The sequence below is a fragment of the Xiphophorus hellerii genome, chromosome 12, assembly GCF_003331165.1.
Source record: "Xiphophorus hellerii strain 12219 chromosome 12, Xiphophorus_hellerii-4.1, whole genome shotgun sequence".
NCBI lineage: Eukaryota > Metazoa > Chordata > Actinopteri > Cyprinodontiformes > Poeciliidae > Xiphophorus > Xiphophorus hellerii.
In genome coordinates, this window is record NC_045683.1 from 33,140,292 (window position 1) to 33,161,283 (window position 20,992).

At 39.5% G+C, this 20,992-nt stretch overlaps 1 protein-coding gene across 3 annotated transcripts in view; it reads left to right on the forward strand.

The window, feature by feature from the left end:
* Positions 1-20,992, forward strand: part of pdzd2 (PDZ domain containing 2) — a 167,252-nt gene that overhangs the window by 18,026 nt on the left and 128,234 nt on the right. For all 3 annotated transcript variants that reach the window (XM_032578877.1, XM_032578875.1, XM_032578874.1), the window contains one exon: positions 3,524-3,870. In XM_032578877.1, coding sequence (XP_032434768.1) covers positions 3,751-3,870 — 120 coding nt within the window. In that variant the 5' untranslated portion in view covers positions 3,524-3,750. The remainder of the gene's footprint in view (positions 1-3,523; positions 3,871-20,992) is intronic.

Here is a 20,992-nt window from a genome sequence, read left to right on the forward strand (position 1 = left end):
TAATGTTGGGGTTTGTAATCAAAAGTAAAAAAAAACAGTGGCTGGTGAAATGTCTGAGTGGCCAGTAAAATTTTTTCTCCGCCAGCCACTGTGGCTGGTGGAGAAAATTTTTAATTTATACCGCTGCTATAAATGCTTGAATTGTAACACAGACCTAAAATCTATAGATCTAAAGGCTATAGATCTAAATCTATAGCCTTTGTTTATAGAGAATGATAATGCTATGAAATTTAATTTCTTGGTTTCAGAAGAAATAAATTAAAACATTAGGATTTAATTAGGAAGTTTACTTTGTAAAAGTGCACAGAATCATCTTGATATTTTGATTGGTGTTGGATTACCATGGCTACAATCTGATGCAATCTGTAATCTTTGTGTTTGAGCTGAGTTTGTTCACAAACACATCACAGTAAATAATAGCCAATAATCAGTGATTAGTTTTAGGCTCAGCTCCCTATCACAGACTTCACTAAAACGATATTTAATCACTGCTAGTGATGCTGATGTTCTTAGTAGGAAGGGGGGCTCTAAATCAGATTCTGCCTAAGGCCCATATTACCTTGGGCCCGGCCCTGCATGAAGGACTAGAGTTCCTCCACTGCACATCTCTGTGCAGAAACCTTTGGAAGGGTAGGGGCTCAAAGTTAAAAAGGGGCACATTGAACAAGATCTTAAAACATCATACAGCAACATAGCAACCCATAGAATTTAATATTTAATCGGATCATATTATATAATTGACAATGCAAAGCCAATTAAGTCTATGTTTTCCCTGATAGGTACACTACATTGTCAAAAGTATTCACTCACCTGCCTTGACTCACATTTGAGCTTAAGTGACATCCCATTTCTAATCTATAGGGTTCAATATGACGTTGGTCCATCCTTTGCAGCTAGAACAGCTTCAGCTCTTCTGGATAGGATGTCCACAAGGAGTGTGTTTATGGGGATTTTTGACTATTCTTCCAGAAGCACATTTGGAAGGTCACATACTGATGTTGGATGAGAAGGCCTGGCTCTCAGTCTCCACTCTAATTCATCTCAAAGGTGTTCTATCGGGTTGAGGTCAGGCCAGACAAGTTCATCCACACCAGGGATGCTCAATACGTCGATCGTGGAAGGTTTTCAATCGATCTCGGCAGTAGATGACAAACTGAACGCCGCCCAAAGGCTGAAACCAGCGCGTCCTCTTCTGACGCGCTTATCAAAATATTCAAAAATCCAAAATGTTTGTAACTTTATTAAAGAATAAAAAAAAATCAACAAAACGTGTTCAAATTAATAATCTCAGTAATTATTGTTTCAACAAGGTGTTGCGCAATTCAGTGAGTTTTGGTTCAATTAACAAAAAAAATATTTTTTTTTTTAAAAAGACGTCTCAAAGATCGACTCTGACGAGCAGAGCAGGAGTTCAAATTAGCTACTCAACCACCGCTGTGTTCAGGGAGCGCTTGTTAATAATCGCAAAATAAATATTAAGCCTGAAAACCTAACATCGTAATGGACTGAATGTTATGTTTTTAACGTAATCTCTGCTTGGCTTGCGGCAATGAGTGTGCTTAAATGACAAAGAGAGAGTAAAAAGGTGGGAGTGGTTTTGAGTTGATCACCTGTTTGGTTTATTTTACCTTTGTTTACCTTTGCTGTGGCGCATCACAGCCGGTGTAGTTTCTGAACGTTCAGTAAACGACAAACTTGGACTAATTACTTCGGTCGTTTGCAGTATATGTCACAACAAATATCAAATGGGACAAATATATTTCATCAGGTAACAAAGAAATGACTTCTACCGCGATATTTTTATGAAATTAAATTAATTGTCTATTATTTACCAAAAAAAATAGTTTGGTGTTCTCTAGCATCTTGCCTTGAGCTCAGAGTCTGAAAGGTTTTTCCTCTATTAAACTATTCATTTTTAACAACATGGAGGCAGAGGCACTGAGAATCCCTTTAATCATTAATCAAATTATGACAGAATTTTTTCAGATGGCAGACAACAAGGTACAGCACAACCTCTACTGGAAAGATTTTGGGAGTGATCTTTAAAATGTTTGCACATATTAAAACAGGGCAAAACTTGATAGCACAAGCAAACCTGATCTACAAACATTTTACTGTCAGCAAAATGCAGGTGTATGTTTGCCTTCATGCATATGCATAACATATGCTAATCATCAGAAAGTGCAAAATACCTGGAGGAGGATATGTAAATGTAACACCATACCACCTGCAAATGGATTTACTAAGCCAGAATCAGAATGCAGGTGCTTTTCTGCTTATATTTATTTGAAAAACAGTGCAAACTTTCACTCAAAAATGTCTGTAATAACTGTGGTGAGAAAGAGGAACAAATAGAATGACAGAAGACACTGCTTGTTAAAGTACTTGGAAGATTTAAAAAACGTGAATCAAAAATAAAAAAAAAATAGATTAGAGATATCCTCCATCTACTACACTTTTAATCTGCATAATTGCCAAATAATTCCAGGTGTAATATTATTCCTCCAGCAGCATGTCTTTCAACTTCATTTTCTTTTATGAAGTTGACTCTTCACTCTGCTCTCCAATACTTGCTGTTTGTTTTATTTTTTTTACTCTTGCATTTACTCTTCTTACTTGGAATCTTTAAATGTGTCTGTAAATCTCTAAATTAAATGTTTAGCCTATGTGTTGGCTGCTTGTGTGTGCCATTAAACTCAGAACTGAAACATTGACCTTGACAGGCTGCAACCAGGCCTGATATTGTTGTCTTCTGGTATTTCAAAGATGTTCACACCAACAGAGAAGGCAATTTCTTTTTATCCTCTGCCTGCATCTTATCCACTTATGTATTATGCATTTCCAGGTACATAGAACCATTTCATAGCACAATCAAGTAACTATGTTACCTTCAGTTGTTATAAAAATACAGTATATATCAAAAATAACTTACAAGAAATTTTAGTTTGTATCATAGCTGTATTTGACACCTTGAAATTGACTTGTCTTTTTAACAACCGACCTACCCTTTCCAACATTCTCCCTTCTGCATGTATCATAACAATGTTTCTTCATGCCATTCATTGATGCCATTTACAACAGTTCTGAGGAGTGTTGCAATTTGTATGATTAACTCAACTTCCACCAGGTGTTTGCTAGTTGCTACTGCTAGTCTAGAGGAGCTGTGTGGAGTAAGCACAGGACAAGGGTGACCTGTGGAAGGAAGGCTTAACTAGAGACTGAAGCTTTTGGTAAGAAGGAGGCACATTGGCAATGGGAGAGTCAAGGATTTCTCAAACATGCATGAAAGAATCAAAGCAACACTGCAGATATGTGGTTGATGAGGAAATAACCTAACGTGAGATAAACTTCAAAAAACTTGAATTTGGGTAATGAAGCCGTCAATGAACATAATCAGCAGGTTGTACAAAATTGAGTGAAGCATTAAACCAATTTATAATTTTTTTAAAATGTTTATTTGCATGCCATCTTTTGCTTCCTGCTACAATGTAACAAGTTTTCTACGTTTATGTGTGTTTTTCAGGTGATAGTCTGATCCTCCAGAACCACTGTTAAACCACTATGGACAGCAATACGACTTCTTCCCCTCCAGATCATGTTGGCAATTTTTTTTAAGTCAACACAACTTCTGTTAAGTAATTGTTGCTCAGAACTGGATTTGGGAAGCTAAGGTTCCTGCTACTTTTCTGATGGTAGCAAGCATCATTGTTACTGTCGGTGAGGGATCTGCAGCAGGCTCAAAATGCCAGTATGCCTATTACTCAGGACAACGCCCTCAGCATTCTCCTGCTGCTGGAGGACTGGCACAGGGCTCAGATGGTGAGATCTAACAACACTGACAACATAAAAGAAGACAGTTTGGAATACAAGGTACTTCACTGCTCTCACCCACTATTTTCACTTTTTACTGCAAATCTCCACTCACCTTTGCTTTCAACTAATAAACACTTTAAACACTCACCTTTGCTTTAAACTTTAAGCATTACACTAATTTCACCTGATTCTTTACATTTCAGAACTGCAGATTTCACATTGTGGTGACAATCATGTGGAAAACTTTGATTGCTTTTCTATTTTCTTAATAGGATTTGCTATCAGATTAGTTTGTAAATCTTCGTCTGTCAAAACTGATATTCACAATATTCAGGAATTGTAGCACTTATGTCTCTGGTTATAACCTGGATAAAAACAGATTCTAATAATAAACCCTTTAGATGTTGAGAGTAAATATAAAAAATATTTAAATATTCTTCATTTCATAGTTTTAAAATTTTTTCTACCAGTATTCATCCAGTTTTATTGGGATACTAAAAAAATGTTTCATTTGTAAAGTAAGCAGTAGTATTATGTAAGCAGTAGCTTTAAGGCATAAAAAAATTTCTTTGTTTTCATCTTTCATTTTATTTTTTATGTTCAGTCCAAATACATGACCAAATTTATAGCATCATAAGACTCTAAACTCAAAGAATAAATACTGTAGATGTACTAAGACCAGCGAACTAATGAAGAATCTATTTAATTTCTTCTTGTCTAAACTCATCTGCCTGCATGTTTTACTTCTAATCCTGAAATACAAGTTTACCAAAAAAGCTTTAATTGACTACCAGTTGTTACTTTTAATTCCTTAACCCGCACCACGCCTGTGTGCCGTTTTTCCATTGTATTTTCTGGGGGTGTGATTTACGGGTTTAAACTCTGACGGTGTTCATTATGATGCTTTTATATGGCAGCCTAGAAGCCCCGTCCCCACTTTCCCCCTCCTACCCTTTGATTGACACCGCATTCGACCAATAATGTTATGAAATGGCTTTTTCCGAGCCAATACTATCCAGACAGCGACTTTAGCTCGTTTTGACATGCCTGTATTCTTTCTGGAATACTTCTGACTGGTCAACTCGGAAACTAAATCTAAAGCCACCGATGTGTAGCCAACACGTGTCCTGTCATAAGGATATAAGGCATTTTGGGGTTTGTTTTGGCATGAATCCACCAGCTACATGGGTAACCATGCGTAATCTGTGCGCCTTTGCTGTGTCAAAGTCAGGTTCTGTGCGCCCTCATGTGTAACAGTGTTTACAGGACTTTTTGTCACCAACGGAGAGCCACGAAGAGGCACGTTGTCAGAACGTGTCAAAACTGGATGTATTTCTTCAGCAGAACTTCACAACTCACAAGAGTGGATGATTATGGCCGTAAGAGTGCTGATGTAACATAGTTAATGTTGTATAGAATTCCACTTGTCATTACTTCCAAGTTTGGGTTCACGTGTAATGGGTGAAACAGCACCCCCTCCTGGTGGTTGGCAGTGTTAAATATACTGAACACAGATGTTGCCAGATCATGAGAGATGAGCGCGAGGTAGGTTCACTGAGTTTAACGCTCTGGTAAAATGTTATGTTAGCTTGATGCTAACATGAAATACTATTCCTCGTAAGGTGCTGTGCCCGCTGTGATGAACCTGATTCCTGATCAGTCGTTATTCTGTTCCATACAGGTACATATTGTTTTATTTCTTTGTATTTCTGTCTAATATTAATGTATTAAATACGGCCGTTGGCCAGTTCATGAGAGATGAGCGCGAGGTGCTGTACCCGCTGTGATGAACCTGATTCCTAATCAGTCGTTATTCTGTTCCATACAGATAAAAATCATTTCATCTCATCCTGTCTCCTGGCCCTTATTCACACAATGCAGAATTGAGTTGAACTGAGCTATCACGATTATCGAGGTTACACTGACAAGTTTTGGATTTGAGAATACCGGAAACCTTTAGTCACCCTCTCCTACAGTCAGAGCAAGGTGGGGTAAAGCATACTGAAGAGCGAGAATGGGGGCCGAGGGAATGGACCTTACCAGAGGGGCTGCGTTTCATTGGCTGATGCCCATTCTACGTGGTCACGTGCGTGGCCGTCTCACAAACACACGCTTCCCGTTAGCTAAGTACAGCATAATGGCAGAACTGATACAACTTCTACACCTTGAAGCCTGTCTGTTACACAGTCTTACGTTAGCTAAACAGATCAATATGCAATGTGTACTGTATCTTACATACAGCAAGATTTTATTTGAGCAGAAAAGGCTTTGGACTAAACTGTTACTCGTGTTAGCCACTCTAGCTCCAAGTACAGCTAGTCAATCATCCATCGCTGTGTTCAGGGAAGCGCTGATTAATAATCGAGAAATAAATATCAAGCCTGGAAACTTGATATCATAACAAGCTGAATGTTATGTTTTTAACGTAATCTTTGCTCGTCTTGCGGGGCGCAGGCGGTTGTCACGGTAACGGGTGTGCTTAAACTACAAAGAGAGAGAGTAAAAAGGTACGAGTGGTTTTGAGTTGATCACCTGTTCAGGTTATTTTACCTTTGTTTACCTTTTCTGTGGCGCATTATAGCCGCTGTAGTTTCTAAACGTCGGACTAATTACCTCGTTCGTTTGTGAGTATACGTCATTCACAACAAACATCAAATAGAACAAATATTTCATAAAATTTTAACAAACAAATGGCTTCTACCGTGGTAATTATGTGAAATTAAATTAATTATATCCCAGCTTCTGAAAATTTGCCTTTACCTTTACAGAGCTCTTTGGTTCCTCCTATCAGTCAGTAGCTTCTCATATTGAGGTCATCAAACCAAATTTCAGATATACCATAACTGACTGACACCTGCTGGCCTCAGGTTTGCAACCAGTTTGTGACTGAGAAACCAGTAACCTCCTCCCAGATGATGACATGAACTTGTTAGTTCCTCTGTCCATTGTAGTAGCTGATATATTGTGAAAATCCGGTAGAAATGGTGCACTAATCGAGTCATATTTACATAGAAACAACGACCTGGGAGGCTTTGCTTGTGAGACTTGCGGTCACGTGGGTCGGTTGTGGGCGGAGCTTGGTAAGGTCGGGCGCGGATGAAAGGGGTTCGAAGAAGGAGAGAAGGTGGGGGGGGGGGCGGGGAAGTTAGGACAATTCCAAGGGCCCCTGACCAACAGGGGGCCCTATACAATTTTAAATGGGTTTTTTTTCATAGAAATGAAATAAAATGGGGCCCCTGTCAATTACAAAACTTATCATATTGTGTTTTCTAAAATTGTCTTTATCAGTAAAAATTAAATGTTACCACTCCCAGACCAAAAAGCACACATCCATATTTGCACTGAACCCTCCCCTGGATCTTCATGAAATGGTTCGTTCCTGCTTAGCGCGCTTGACAGTGTACAGCGTTTCAGTAGAACGACTGTGGTAGTTATTTTGCTACTATAAAAAATTAGAGAATCAGGTTTTCAAAAAAATTGAGATAAGAGAGAGAAAAAGACAAGAGTGTAAATTTTTAACCCAGTTTTTCTCCGAGGTGAGTAGACTGTGTTAGATTATCAACCATTCAGCACAGTTAGCTTAGCTACAGACTACTGTTTGCCTCCATTTCACTAGCATTTAATGAATTAAGGAAAAAAATTACCAAGATATTCATATATTTAACTTGTCCCTGTGCCTTTTACCACTTTTAATAGATGAGTCAGTCAGCAGCAGCTCTAATCCACGTCCCTCCTGACCTTCCCTCTCCAAAGTGAAATTAAAGCTGCAGTATGTAACTTTTAAAAAAATCTTTTTTTACATATTTGTTAAAACTGTCATTATATTGTGACAGTACGGCATGAGAGATAATCTGTGAAAAATCACTTTCCTCTACCTTCTTCCAGCGCTATCTAGAAACAACCAATCAGTGGCAGGAGATTTTTAGTGCTGTCAATCACAATCTTATGTGGCTGCTCATCCTCCCTCCCCTTGCTCTGTGCTATACTGTAGTTAGACTGGGGGGGTAAGTGGACTGGGTAACATTAGAAGGGGGGGAGAGGTGAAGGAGAGTTGGTGGAGGGGTTAGAGTGCTGGGGGGGTGGATGGACGGACAGATGGGGGCGGGGGTGGACAGCGTATTGCAAGAAGGGGGAGGAGTATGCTAACCTCCCCAGATATGCTATTTTATTTATAGAATTATAAGTAATTTCCACTATCAGTAACATTGTGTCTACCAGAGGATTCCTCTGGTCATTATCTTTCATTAGAGCCCTCACTGATGACTGTATGTTGACGCACTGGGGAGTTACAGTCATTTGAAATTTGTATATCAAATGTTGTCCAAGTGTGCCATTTGGAGACTCCTAATGGAGACACCACATGGAGACTCCAAATGGCACACTTGGACAACACCCGTACATCCTCATAAATAAACATGTCCAAAATGACATTTATTTTTTGTGCTATTTTGATTACGGTAATCTTGAAATCCACGAGCAGAATACTTTATTCTACAGATTTATTGTATTTCCCAGTCCATACATTCAACACTCAATGTGCATTTACAAGAAATAAAAATGAAAAATCTTGGTGAAGCAAAATGTTTCAATTTCTTTTGTGTTACAAACATAATAGCTACAAACTACTTACAGTTAAAGTATTTTTGACTGCAAAAATAGGAAATTTAGCTTGTCAAGAGGCCAAGCTTTTGCAAGTACTCCAAATTGTTCAAGAACAGCAGCTGATTTAATTTGGGTTTACCTTTTCATGCGTTTTTGGTGATTTTTGGGGTGAGGGTTAAGGGGTTAAATAAACATCAGTTAGAGTGTAACAAAGACTGGGAAGTCACATGGAAGAATCTTTCTGAGATCTGTCATCAAATGGGAGGAAAAGCAACGCTGAGTCTGAAACAAGGTTGTCAAGATACAGACATTCGTATTCTAATACCAATACTATGAGTACTCTACTATTTTCATACCAACGCAAAACATTTTTTGAAGGGTTTTTTCTAGTTAACAGCAAAAATATGATTAAATAAAATATGTATTTACGGTGGCTGTGAGATGCAAACCACTTCAGCAAATCGAAAGCACAAATACAAATTATAAAAACACAACAAATTGAAAAACACTACAACATTAACAAAGCACAATTACAAATTACAAAAACACAACAACATTAATGGAGCACAATTACAAATTACAAAAACACAACAACATTAACGTAGCACAATTACAACTTACAAAAAAGCTACAACATTAACAAAATGGAAAGGGTATGTCGCAGTTGGAGACCTGAGAAATCGCTGATTGGATGACAGTGCTTTTGAACCAGAAGTTATCGCTTGAGTGGGTCGGCCCGTTGTTGCGATGCACTGTAGCGTCCGCCATATTGAAAGTGGCTTATATGTAAATGAACCGAACTTCGTAAAATGCTGTTCTGCAAAGTATTTTAAGTTAATGAATGTCACTGACACAATCTCTCACACCCTATTATACATAGGAATGAAAAAAAAAACTAAGGATGTTTCAAACTTTTTTGATGTGATTATTTAATTGTTTTGGGGCACAATAATTACATTTGATACAGCTGATTCTGATAAATCGTTTTCATTGATGAACACACATACACATACATCTTTACAATGGTGTATTCATGAACATATTAACACAATTCCACAATTTAATGTGCATTTGCTATTTCAAGATATAAATAAAAAAACGTAACTTCATTTAAATTTTTAGGCATTTATTGTAAAGACAAACTTTGATAATAGTTATCAAACTTTAGCTACATATTTTTACTTTAAAAAATATTTATTACAGTGCAATATGTCAACTGTGCTGTAGACAGTAGTGTGAACAAAATCTAACAGACTAAATTATTTTTAATTTCCTTACATAAATTGTCATAATACCTGTTAAGGAGGAAAGTTATTAGGTTAGCTTAAATTTTGGAAAAAGCATGGCTCTCTTTCCCTCCTGTTAGCCCGGGTCCCGAGCGGATGTCGTCACGGCTGCAAGACGACGGCGAGGCACAATGACGTCACAGATCACAGAGTTTAATTCATACAAAGCAATCGACAACAAAGCTGCAGAGATACAGAGATATACATTTTATACAGACAAGGGGAAACAGACAACACGAAACACAGAGACATACAAAGGCGCCCACGTGGAGAAAAAGATGGAAAAAAAAACTCTCTCTATATTAGCGCTACATGTACTTTATATTGAGTGTGGGTGTTTCCTCACTTTAATATATGCAAAGAAGGCGTCCTGTTGTTCGACCACTCAGAGACCTGTTCCGGCCCCCCAGAGAACCCCGGAAACTCCCCTCCTTAGAGCTCAGCTTCGAAGGTGCTCTGTTTTTTGTCCAAGCAAACCGGAGGGAAACCCCCAGTCCTGCTATAAATCTCGCCGACTCTCCTGGAGTTCCTTCCTCCCACATTCCAGCTGCCGTTTCCATGGAGATGCTAATTTTATGGCTTTTGTATGCTCTTAAACAGACAGTGGAAGGCGTCTGCTTGTCTCCTCCGGGCCTCTTTCGAAGGGTCACACGAAGCCTGTTTTTTCAAATACGAGTGATTAACACATGTTGGAAGATTAACTGCATTAAACACCAGAAAATAATCATTTTCCTTAACATACCCTAATACTTAAAATTGAGATTTTTCACTTAAAATACACAAAAAGGCATCACTATTTGCCTTTTTGTGTATTTTAAGTGAAAAATCTCAATTAGTGATGCCTAATATGTCAAAACACCAAAGCACCGTGGTGCAGGTGGGGACGGTCACGGCTGCCAGAACAATCCTCAGACTATGGAAATCTGCAACTGTTCCGAATATTAAAAACTGGTTGGAGTTGATGTTGGAAATAGTGTCATATGAACAAATGCTGGCTAAGCTAAACAATGACATAGAAAACTTCACAAAATCCTGGAACGGTTTTCTCTCCTACAATATTGGGACAAGTAAATTCCTGTGATGAACTGCTGTCTTTGAAAGTACTGACAAGTGATTACTTCTGTTTACTGTGGTTTTTTCTGCTAACATCAAGGATATTTGTATATGCCAATTTTTTATTTTTTAGTGAAACTTTTATTGATTAGATATGCACTGACCTGGTGGTTGTGTTTTGTTTTGCTCTGTTCTATTTGTGTTTTTTTTATTTTTTGGGGGTGGTGGTGAGGGTTGGGAGAGGTTGTATACATGTGTGTTCTAAAATAATAAAAACTTTAATAAAAAAAAAATAAAATAAAATAAAATACACAAAAAGTAAAAGAAAAAAAAGTGTACAGTACATTACAAATTTATTTATATTAGAGACTTATATAGGACCCCTTCTGTCAAATTTTAATCGGAGTTTGATTGATGAGTGATTAATGACCCGTGACTAATTGATTTTAATTTCTGGTCACATGATGCCCCTCCCCCCATCCGGTCACAAGACCCCCCCCCCCCGGATGTCTCATGACCTCAGCATTCTTAACACGTATTACACTATATTCCCGCTAATTTCAATTCAACCAATAGAAACAGAGACAGGCTTCGAGTTTTATGAGTAATACAATTAAAGTATATAAAAAAAACAATAAGTGTTAGATAATCAAGAATAATATACAATATAATATATTTAAATAGAATGTTGTAATTAACTTCGGTTTTGCTCACCAAGCCGTTCGTGTTTGTGCGTGTGTCCGGGCAGAATACTGGACAGGGAGAGGGTTGAACTTTGAACATGTCCCTCAGGATGTCTCAATGCCATACATTGTTTAAGGTGAACTCCTTCTGACCTCTATGAGTTTGAATTAGCCAATAGAAGCAGAGACAAGGGGGTTCGGCCTTTAGTGTTTCTGCTATAAGTAATGCTGGAAAAATCAAGCACTCTACTTGTAACAGTTGTTCAAGAACTTTAAAATGAATGGAACTAAACGAGTTCATCCTGCTGCTGAGAAAAATGGACCTACCTCCTCTGCATCAGCTGATACGGATTCAAAGTTACCTACCCCGGAGACATTCGCTAAGATGATGAAGTCAACACCGTTAACAAACAAATACTTGCTTGCTGAACAAGAAGAAGAACCTGCTATTGTATATGAGATCCCAATAGCAGTGAAACCGGATTTGGGCCCGGTGTTGGATAAACCTGCAAGCTCACCTTCATCGCCTGATGCATTTGCCTCAAAAACTGTGGATAAAAGAGAAATAGCGACAGGCGGAACATCTCTTCTTTGCGAGACCCCAATATCCATCTATGACAACTCCAGGCTTAGAGCGGATGCCCCAAAGAAATCGAAATTTTATTTGTGCCGCGTGCAGAGCCCGGTACTTGGATCCCTCAAGGCAGACTGGTCTTTAAAACCTCATGGTCTATGGGGGTCATGGGGTTATGTTTTCCATTATGAGACCGGAGAGCTTTACCTGTACCAGCTGGACAAGTATGAGGAGCTTGCACCGATATCGGATACATGCAGTCTCACCTATAATGACTGGGCAGTGCTAAGGCTCGCAATTCCTCGTGCTAATGAAGATATGGAATTGGCCTTAGAGCGAAATACAAGAGAAGATGAGCCTGACCCTTGATCTGCAAAGAAAACCAGAAGACGGTGTTTCCCGACTGATACTGAAATCGGAAAGGGAGAAATTCTCTTCAGCGCAGTGTGGGAATCGAAAACTACTGAATCAGGGTGGTGGTCCTTAAGGGCAAGCAGACGGAGGGGCGAGAGCCTGAATTCCCCAGACCTGTTTGTGTTGGAGGCTTTCAATGTGGACTGTGGTATATTCAGAACCATGCTGGCTCTCCCATTTGAGGCCTGGTCTGAGAAAATGACGGAATTCGGGGATCGGATTTCAGAACTGTTCCGAAAATCTCGCTGCTGGATCGATATTTTGTCAGTGAAGAAAACTCTGACATTTCCTGTCCAGCCATCCTCTTCTGGGCCGACCCTCTTCTGAGGACCCGCCCCTCTACCCTATATAATGAGAGCGCTGCGGGGACTTCTGACACCAAACCTTTAGAATGGAAGAAGTAAGGAGCTATGGACTATGGGGATAAAACTGGGGCGAGCCCAGTTATTCTACAGAGACCCTCTTCACTCCTCCGTCTCCTGGAAGCTACAACATGGGTCCATATTATCCTCCTTCTCCTGTTTTATACTCTTCCTCATCAGCATCATCTCCGGCACTCTCTCCTACAAATTTTCTGATACCGAGTACTCTAGCTGAAGAGGGTATCCCTCCGACAGCAGCAGCAGCAGCAGAGGACTCTGGGGAACCTGCTACCAGCTACTCCCAACCTCCAGCACCAGCAGCAGAGGATTCTGGAGAGCCTGCAACCGGCTACTCTGAACCTCCACCTTCTCCAATTCAACAAGAAGATGAAATTGATGGATGGATACCGAGCACACTGATTGGTGGTGTAAAAACAGCCTTACTGCATCTATTCAGTTTAATTTGTGCCAAGTATGTCAAGGAAACCTGCTACGGCTGCAAAACAGATCACCCAAGCCAGCGACAGCATCAGTGCCTGGAAATACCGGAGGAGGAATATTACCAACTCCACTTTCATCGCATCACACAGCGACTCCTGACTCCACGATTCATACCGGCTGTCCAGAAACTGCTGAAGCAACGCCACATACAGGTTGAGGATACAAAAGTGAAGAATCAGATTTCTGGAAAAATTTGATGCACCAGAACCTTTGACCCCTAGGAACGCTCTGTACGGCGGTCGAACTTGTGCTCTGAAGCTCAGGTACACAGCAGGGCCAGGTGAGTCTGTGCATTATGTGGATTTCACATCTCTCTACGCGTATGTAAATGCTACTTTTGCATATCCGCTAGGCCATCCCACCATCATTTACAAAGATTTTGATGATTCCAACAACTACTTTGGTTTCATCAGAGCCACCGTTTATCCCCCACGGGGCCTGTTTTTTCCAGTTCTGCCCTACAAGACATCTCGGGGTAAGCTAGTTTTCACTCTTTGCCGCACATGTGCAGAGATTAACAATCAAGCAGGGATCTGCACCCATGAGGATGAGGCTTGGTCTCTGACAGGTGTTTGGGTGAGTGTGGAGTTTCAAAAAGCATTGCAATGTGGTTATCGTCTTGGAAAAATCACTGAGGTCTGGCATTTTGAGAGAAGCAGTAGCTCGATCTTTGAAGGTTACATTCACACCTTTCTGAAGGGGAAACAGGAAGCCAGCGGTTATCCCCCTGAAGCGGTAGATCAGGAGAGCAGGTTGAAATATGTGAGAGATTACCAAATCAATCAAGGCATTCAACTGGATGCAAGGAAAATTCAAGTGAACTCTGCTAAAAGACAAGTAGCTAAACTGTGTCTCAATAGCTTCTGGGGAAAGTTTGCGCAAAGAAATGATCTCTCTCAGACTAGTTTTGTAAGTAATCCTGATGAATATTTCAATTTTTTTTTCTCGGGTAAATACGTGGTGAAGTACTTTCACTTTATCAACCCTGAAACCTGTCTGATCCAGTGGAATTACAGCAAACATTGCGTCACTCGTCCTAACAAGGTAAATAACATTTTCATCGCAGCATTTACCACAGCTTATGCTCGTTTAAAACTTTTCAGCTGTCTGGAGCGAGTGCAGGATAAGATTCTCTACATAGACACAGACAGTCTGATCTATGTGGTAAAAGATGGTGAGAGTCCTCTAGAACTGGGAAATTATCTCGGGGATTTAACCGACGAATTAGGAGGTGACACCATTCAGGAATTTGTAGCAGCGGGGCCTAAAAGCTAGGCTTACCAAACAAAAAATCATAAGAAAGTAGTGATCCGTGTGAAAGGTATCACTCAAACACGAGTTCAGTGAGAGAGTCAATTTTGACAGCATCAGAGAGCTGGTGGGAGGGTACTTAGAGGGGTCCCGACAAGGAGTTATCGAGGCACCTCAGCGCACCATCAAACGTGATAAAAAGGGGTTCGTTTTAAGAAACGCGACATTTCTTAAAATGTCCCCACACATGTTCCCACACAGTCTCGACTCGAACACCATAAACGGTTTGCAGAATCTTAGATCTTTCAACCGTAGCTGCATAAATTTGTTCAAACGGTACTTTTCTCAAAGGACACGTTTCAGTCTGCTCGAAACACTGGGGGCAGCCATGGTAAAGACACCCGTTGAAAGAGAATACGGTGGCTAAACCTGAAATTACTGCAAATCCGTCGACAAAATAGGGTTCGATTTTGCGTTCGCCAGAGTTCAACGCGTGTTCAATCTGTATGTTCTCACTGTCCATCTTCCACTCTAGCCACTGAATTGAAGCATTGGAGAAAGTTTTGGACCCACGCCTGTAATCTACAGCGGATGGGATCGCCAAGGATTTCTCCGGAAGAAAATTGGTCACAAAAACCTGCATGCAGGCAGAAGCAATTGTGATGCTCTTAAAGGTATCCACATTTGTCTCCTTAAAGAACTCCTCTCTGAATTTAACACATCCTTGAAGAAGAATGTCCACATCATTTTTGCAATAATGCAGGGATTCTTTCTCAAAGTCGAAAATGCCTTTGGATGCTTCTCTGTACCAATCAGTAATTTTCTGCCGCTCATCAGGATTCATAAGTTTAACGCCATAAGAATCTAAAGGAGGAAACACACCCACATACTTGAGATGGTCTTCAGCGGAAAAATTGTGTGGAAAATAGTCTTTTGAAGAATCAGTGACTCCTAAGGCTTTCGGAATGGCACTCAGTTACATAGTCAGAAATGACAGGCTATCGATAAATTTCAACTTGTAATCAGGATCTATAAAACAGAGAACTTTGCCGCCCTGCATGATTAGATGAGGTTTTATTCCTAATTGCACCATAGCATTAAGGATTAGATAACTATCATACCCGCGTGAGTTGTGAGCGATAAAAACGTACTTTCTGTAGAAAGGTCTTCTAAAATGCAGAAGAAATTGCTGTGCACAATCCAGACCATAAGCATGCCATTCAACACCTTTCACGGTTTTTGAACAGACTAGAAAGGGTTTATGTGCACCGCTCTGATCAAAAAAGGATTCAAAATCGTAAAACACAAGATTATCATGAAGTTTGTCATCAGTAGCACTGGTTTGAATGTAGCATTGATGATCGTTAAGAGTTACATCTGTACCAGGAGGTAGATTTTTTTCACCGCAGATTACACATTTTGATTCACATATGTGTAAAGTTTTCTCCTTGGTCATGGGAACGTGACATAACCTTTTACACGTAGAACAAAATTTGATCATGTCACAATCACTCACAAGCACTTCAGCACGAGGTCTGTTGCGAGGTTCTCTGTGTCTATCAAAACATGTAGAGTTTCGACAGATTCTGTTACAATCATTGCATTGTACTGGAATGTACTGAAGATGTGTGCAGCTATAACTACAGCAGACACCACAGTAGCCTTGGCAATGATGGGTGTTAGAATTATTATGACTGCTGTAACAGAATTTGAAAATATATTGCGATCCGGTAAAACCTGCAAGATTCCTAATGCCATAGAAGTGATTATTATGGAGGAGGAGAAAGCAAGGATTTGATCGATTTTGGAAATCTGTTTCAAATTTAGACAAAGCCCTATCTTTTGAGGTTCGATGAAACACTACAATTTTTCTTTGTAGAATGTTTTCAAACTTAGCAATGTCGCTGAATGTAACTGATGTCTGATCAGATAGACCTGTTTGATGCTGCCACTTTCTCCCCTGTTCAAAAGCTTGTTTATCTGTAAATTCAGGATGAGCGACATGTGCCAGACTGATTCCAAAACACAGTTGGTTACCGGTATTTTGTACAATATATAGGTGACGCCTCTTCTTATTAATTAATTCACATTCCAATGTTCTTTCAGCCTTGCGTTTTGAACCTCCTGTGGGATTCTTGACTATCTGCAGAACCAGCTCTAAGTTACTTTCTGAAGGCAGCTCTGTGTTAGATTGAACCAGTTCATCTAAAAATTCCTCAAATGCAGGCAGGATTGCATCATTATCATTAACAGAAATGGTTATATGACGGCAAATATCATCCCCCACAAATTCTAATTGCAGGACATCATTACGCACAGCTAAAGAACTTGCGGCATCAGCCAAATCAATTAAAACATTCATAACTGCTGTGTAGAATTCTGCAATATCGGGTACGGCATGAGTTGGAGGCGGGATTGATAACGATCTTCTTAATTCAATGGTATTGAAACGGTGGCGTTCAACCCTCTGATCTGGATTTATACTACCTCCATGTTGCAGTCCTTCATCATTATCATCATCATCATCTGATTCAGAAACTGCTTCAGGTGGTAACCCAGATTGTGTATTTACAAAGGTTTCATTCATCACAGATGAGGCAGCGGGTGAACCAACGGGTGAGTTTTGTGGTGAAATGTAGTAAATTAAACCGCGGAGTGCATCGTTAATTTGTCTGAAATAGTCTGAGACTTCAGATGGATTTAAATCAGATGATCTAACAGGGCTGAGAGCAGGGCTCTGTGAAAAGTCATTTCCCCCAGTATTCAGAGCTGAAGCGATTGTTTGTAGAATCTGGATATTGTTAGCTATTTGTTGGGAATAATCTGATTGAGATTCTGTATTTTGAAAAGTTTCATCCAACACAGATGAGGCAGCGGGTGAGTTTTGCGGAGATATGTAGTCATTTAAACCGCGGACGGCATCATTAATTTGTCTGAAATAGTCTGAGACTTCAGACTATTTGAGATTGATGATCTAGCAGGGCTAAGAGAAGGGCTCTGTGAAAAGTCATTTCCCCCAGTATTCAATGCTAATGCAAGTGTTTGCAGAGCTTGGATATTGTTAGCTATTTGTTGAGAATAATCTGACTGAGATAATTCAACTCTAGCTTGTTGGTCTTCCATCCTTTACTGAGTTATAAGAGACAAATCATACATGAATCATTTCACAATCACCTTTGCATCGGAGGAAACATTATGCAGCACTGTTCTGATGGCTTGTAGCAGGATTTTAACTTTTTCTTGGTTGCGAGCCAAAGCTTGTTGCCGTCTTCGTGCTGGACGTCTCTCCAGAAGTAGAAAAGATTCTGTAATAAATAATTGGGAATAAATAATTGGGAATGAACTTCTAACAGTTATGAGATGTGATTTTACTAGATAAATTCAAATAACATACCTGTAATCAATCCGTCCAGCAAAACAACTCTCGCTTGCAGATTTTCTGCTGCAAACCTCTTCCATATTTCTCTGGCGCTGAAAGCTGTGAAATATATTTAATGTAATTACAATCAGTTAGGTAAGGCTGCTTTAATTCTAAACAATACTTTACTGAAAAAGCATTTAAAAAAAACTGATTTCGAGTTATACTACGGTATGGAGAAATCACACAAACACACACGCATATACACACACGCACGCATCCAGAGTAAGAGGGCAGGGGAGGGGGTCACTGCTGACCCTCAGTCCTTATGTCCTACACACACACAAACACACCCACACACCGTGATGACCCCTCCTCTCTCTGCTGTCTCTATTGATCTATGTGTCTCTGGCCTGAACTAAAGTTTTCAAAGAAAACTATTGACACCCATATTTCCTATTCTCAGGTGTTATAAAGAAAAAAAAACTTTATTAGGGTTTATGTTATGGATCATGATATGTGTGTTTCTTTTAATTGAAAAAATAAGAGTCAGAGGTATATATCTTTATTATCTACAATAAAACTTACCCACGTGAGGCCTTTCGTATAGCGGTTCTGGTTCCGGTTCTGGTTCTCATTCCGGTTCTGGTTCAACTTTTGGGGTAATACCGGAAACTGGGTAGAAGTTGGGTGTCTGGTGGGAAGGCAAGTCACTAATAAACTCGCCCTCTTCCTCGGATGAAATGACAATTACAGCGTCCTCATTACGGGTTAAGCCTATGGAATGAAAAAAAAATAAATACGTAAATAAAAACGAAAAAAAAAAATCAGTTTCCTGATTGGTTCAAATAGGCTATTATTTAAAAGAAAAAAAAAACTTACTCTGTATTCCTGTATTAGCAGAACCGGATGGTGTCACAGCTGCATTCACCGAGTGAGATGATGTTCTGATAGGTTCAGAGTCATTTCTTTTCTTATTCAGCGACAAGCGGTTCTTTCTGCGGTTGTCCTGGACATCTGTAAGAAGATAGATACATAGTAAATGGTTATTAGTATTTATTTTCTCGCTTTTAGAACATCGGTTAGAGAAGTATTAAATTACCCTTTGTAAACTCTGATTCTGTAGGATCCTGGTGTGTCTCCTGATTATTTGTAAAATCTGTAAGCAAATAATATTTAAAATTATTTTACAACTCTGATTAAACAAAAAAAAAAAAGAAAAGGTATGGTGAAAACAAACTTACCGCTTATAAATTCCGATTCTAAGACAATGTTTGGATCTTCTGAGACTGCACCTAAAAATAAGAAAATCATTATTAAGCATGATGCATTTCTGTATATATATATATATGTATAAATGTACAGTATATGATTAGAGAAAGAGAATTTAAGAATTGTATTTACTTACGATCAAACAACGCTGAAAGAACCTGGGAACTTATAGTTACAGATCTTCCTGTAAAGTCAGACATGATTCAAAATAATACTTCTTTAAAGAAAATTATCAAGTTTACAAGTCTAGAAATTCTGTTGTACCGGAAGTCATTTGAAGTTCTGCAGAGCTGTGATTCTTCTTTGAGATGCTGGCTCCTTTTAAAGAGGTCTAAGAGGTTTCTGTCCATTCATCTGCTTGGACACCCCCCCCCCCACACACACACACACACAGGCACACCCACCCTACCAAGAGGGGACTTTTGTTTCTATATGTCTTTATATACAAACACACACACACACGAATGGCTTGGTGAGCAGCACTGTCATGGGGCCTCCCCCCCAAAAAAAAGTCACGAGAATGGATCCTGTGCTGGTGTTTACATCATATCAATCAATCCCCGATAGAGACCGATTTGAGATGATCAGAAATATAGAGAGCCACACGTGTCACGCATGATGACCAGAGGTCATGAGGGTCTTCCTGATGGCTGTGGCGTGTCCCGCTTGAGGCAGTATATCAGAAAGACCTTCTGTTTAAAAAACCGGAGGTAGTTACAACACCCAAATCTATTTCAATATACTATATTGTATGTTACTATTGATTTTCTAACACCGAACCCCTTGTCTCTGCTTCTATTGGCTAATTCAAACTCATAGAGGTCAGAAGGAGTTCACCTTAAACAATGTATGGCATTGAGACATCCTGAGGGACATGTTCAAAGTTCAACCCTCTCCCTGTCCAGTATTCTGCCCGGACACACGCACAAACACGAACGGCTTGTTGAGCAAATCCGGAGTTAATTACAACATTCTATTTAAATATATTACATTGTATATTATTCTTGATTATCTAACACTTATTGTTTTTTTTGTTTTTTTATACTTTAATTGTATTACTCATAAAACTCGGAGCCTGTCTCTGTTTCTATTGGTTGAATTGAAATTAGCGGGAATAGAGTGTAACACGTGTTAAGCATGCTGAGGTCATGAGACATCCGGGGGGGGTCTTGTGACCGGATGGGGGGAGGGGCATCATGTGACCGGAAATTAAAATCAATTAGTCACGGGTCATTAATCACTCATCAATCAAACTCCGATTAAAATTTGACAGAAGGGGTCCTATATAACTCTCTTATATTATACTGGCAACACAGAGCACAGGCAGGGGTTCAGTCTGCTGGTCAAGCTGGGAGCAGTTCGGTGACTGGGCCTTCTGAGACATCTGGCTACCCACAAGTTAAAGCGAATGATAAAAATTATCTAACAGTGTAATACATCCCTGGTTCATTCACAATCAGAAAAAAATACATATCTTCACCATATCGGGGCATTGACTTAGCATCTTAACACAGACATTGTGGAGACAAGCTCAAACAAAAGTCTGTTTTGTCTTGTTTCAACAGACTCTTGTTTTGTTCAAACAGAAGTCTGAACAAAAACAGCTCCAACTTTGATCTTTATGGACCTGTCCTGACGAAATCTCCCGGTCTCCGCGCTGCTCTCTGGATTGATGTACTTTCAGTCCTCTTCAGGTTCGCTGTTATATCAAACAGATTATTTTAATCTACATAAATTATAAGAAACATCTTACTGTAAGGTACGTCAGTACCTTAAAGTAACCATGTTTGACCACAGACAAACAGCGACTTGTCTTGCCAACT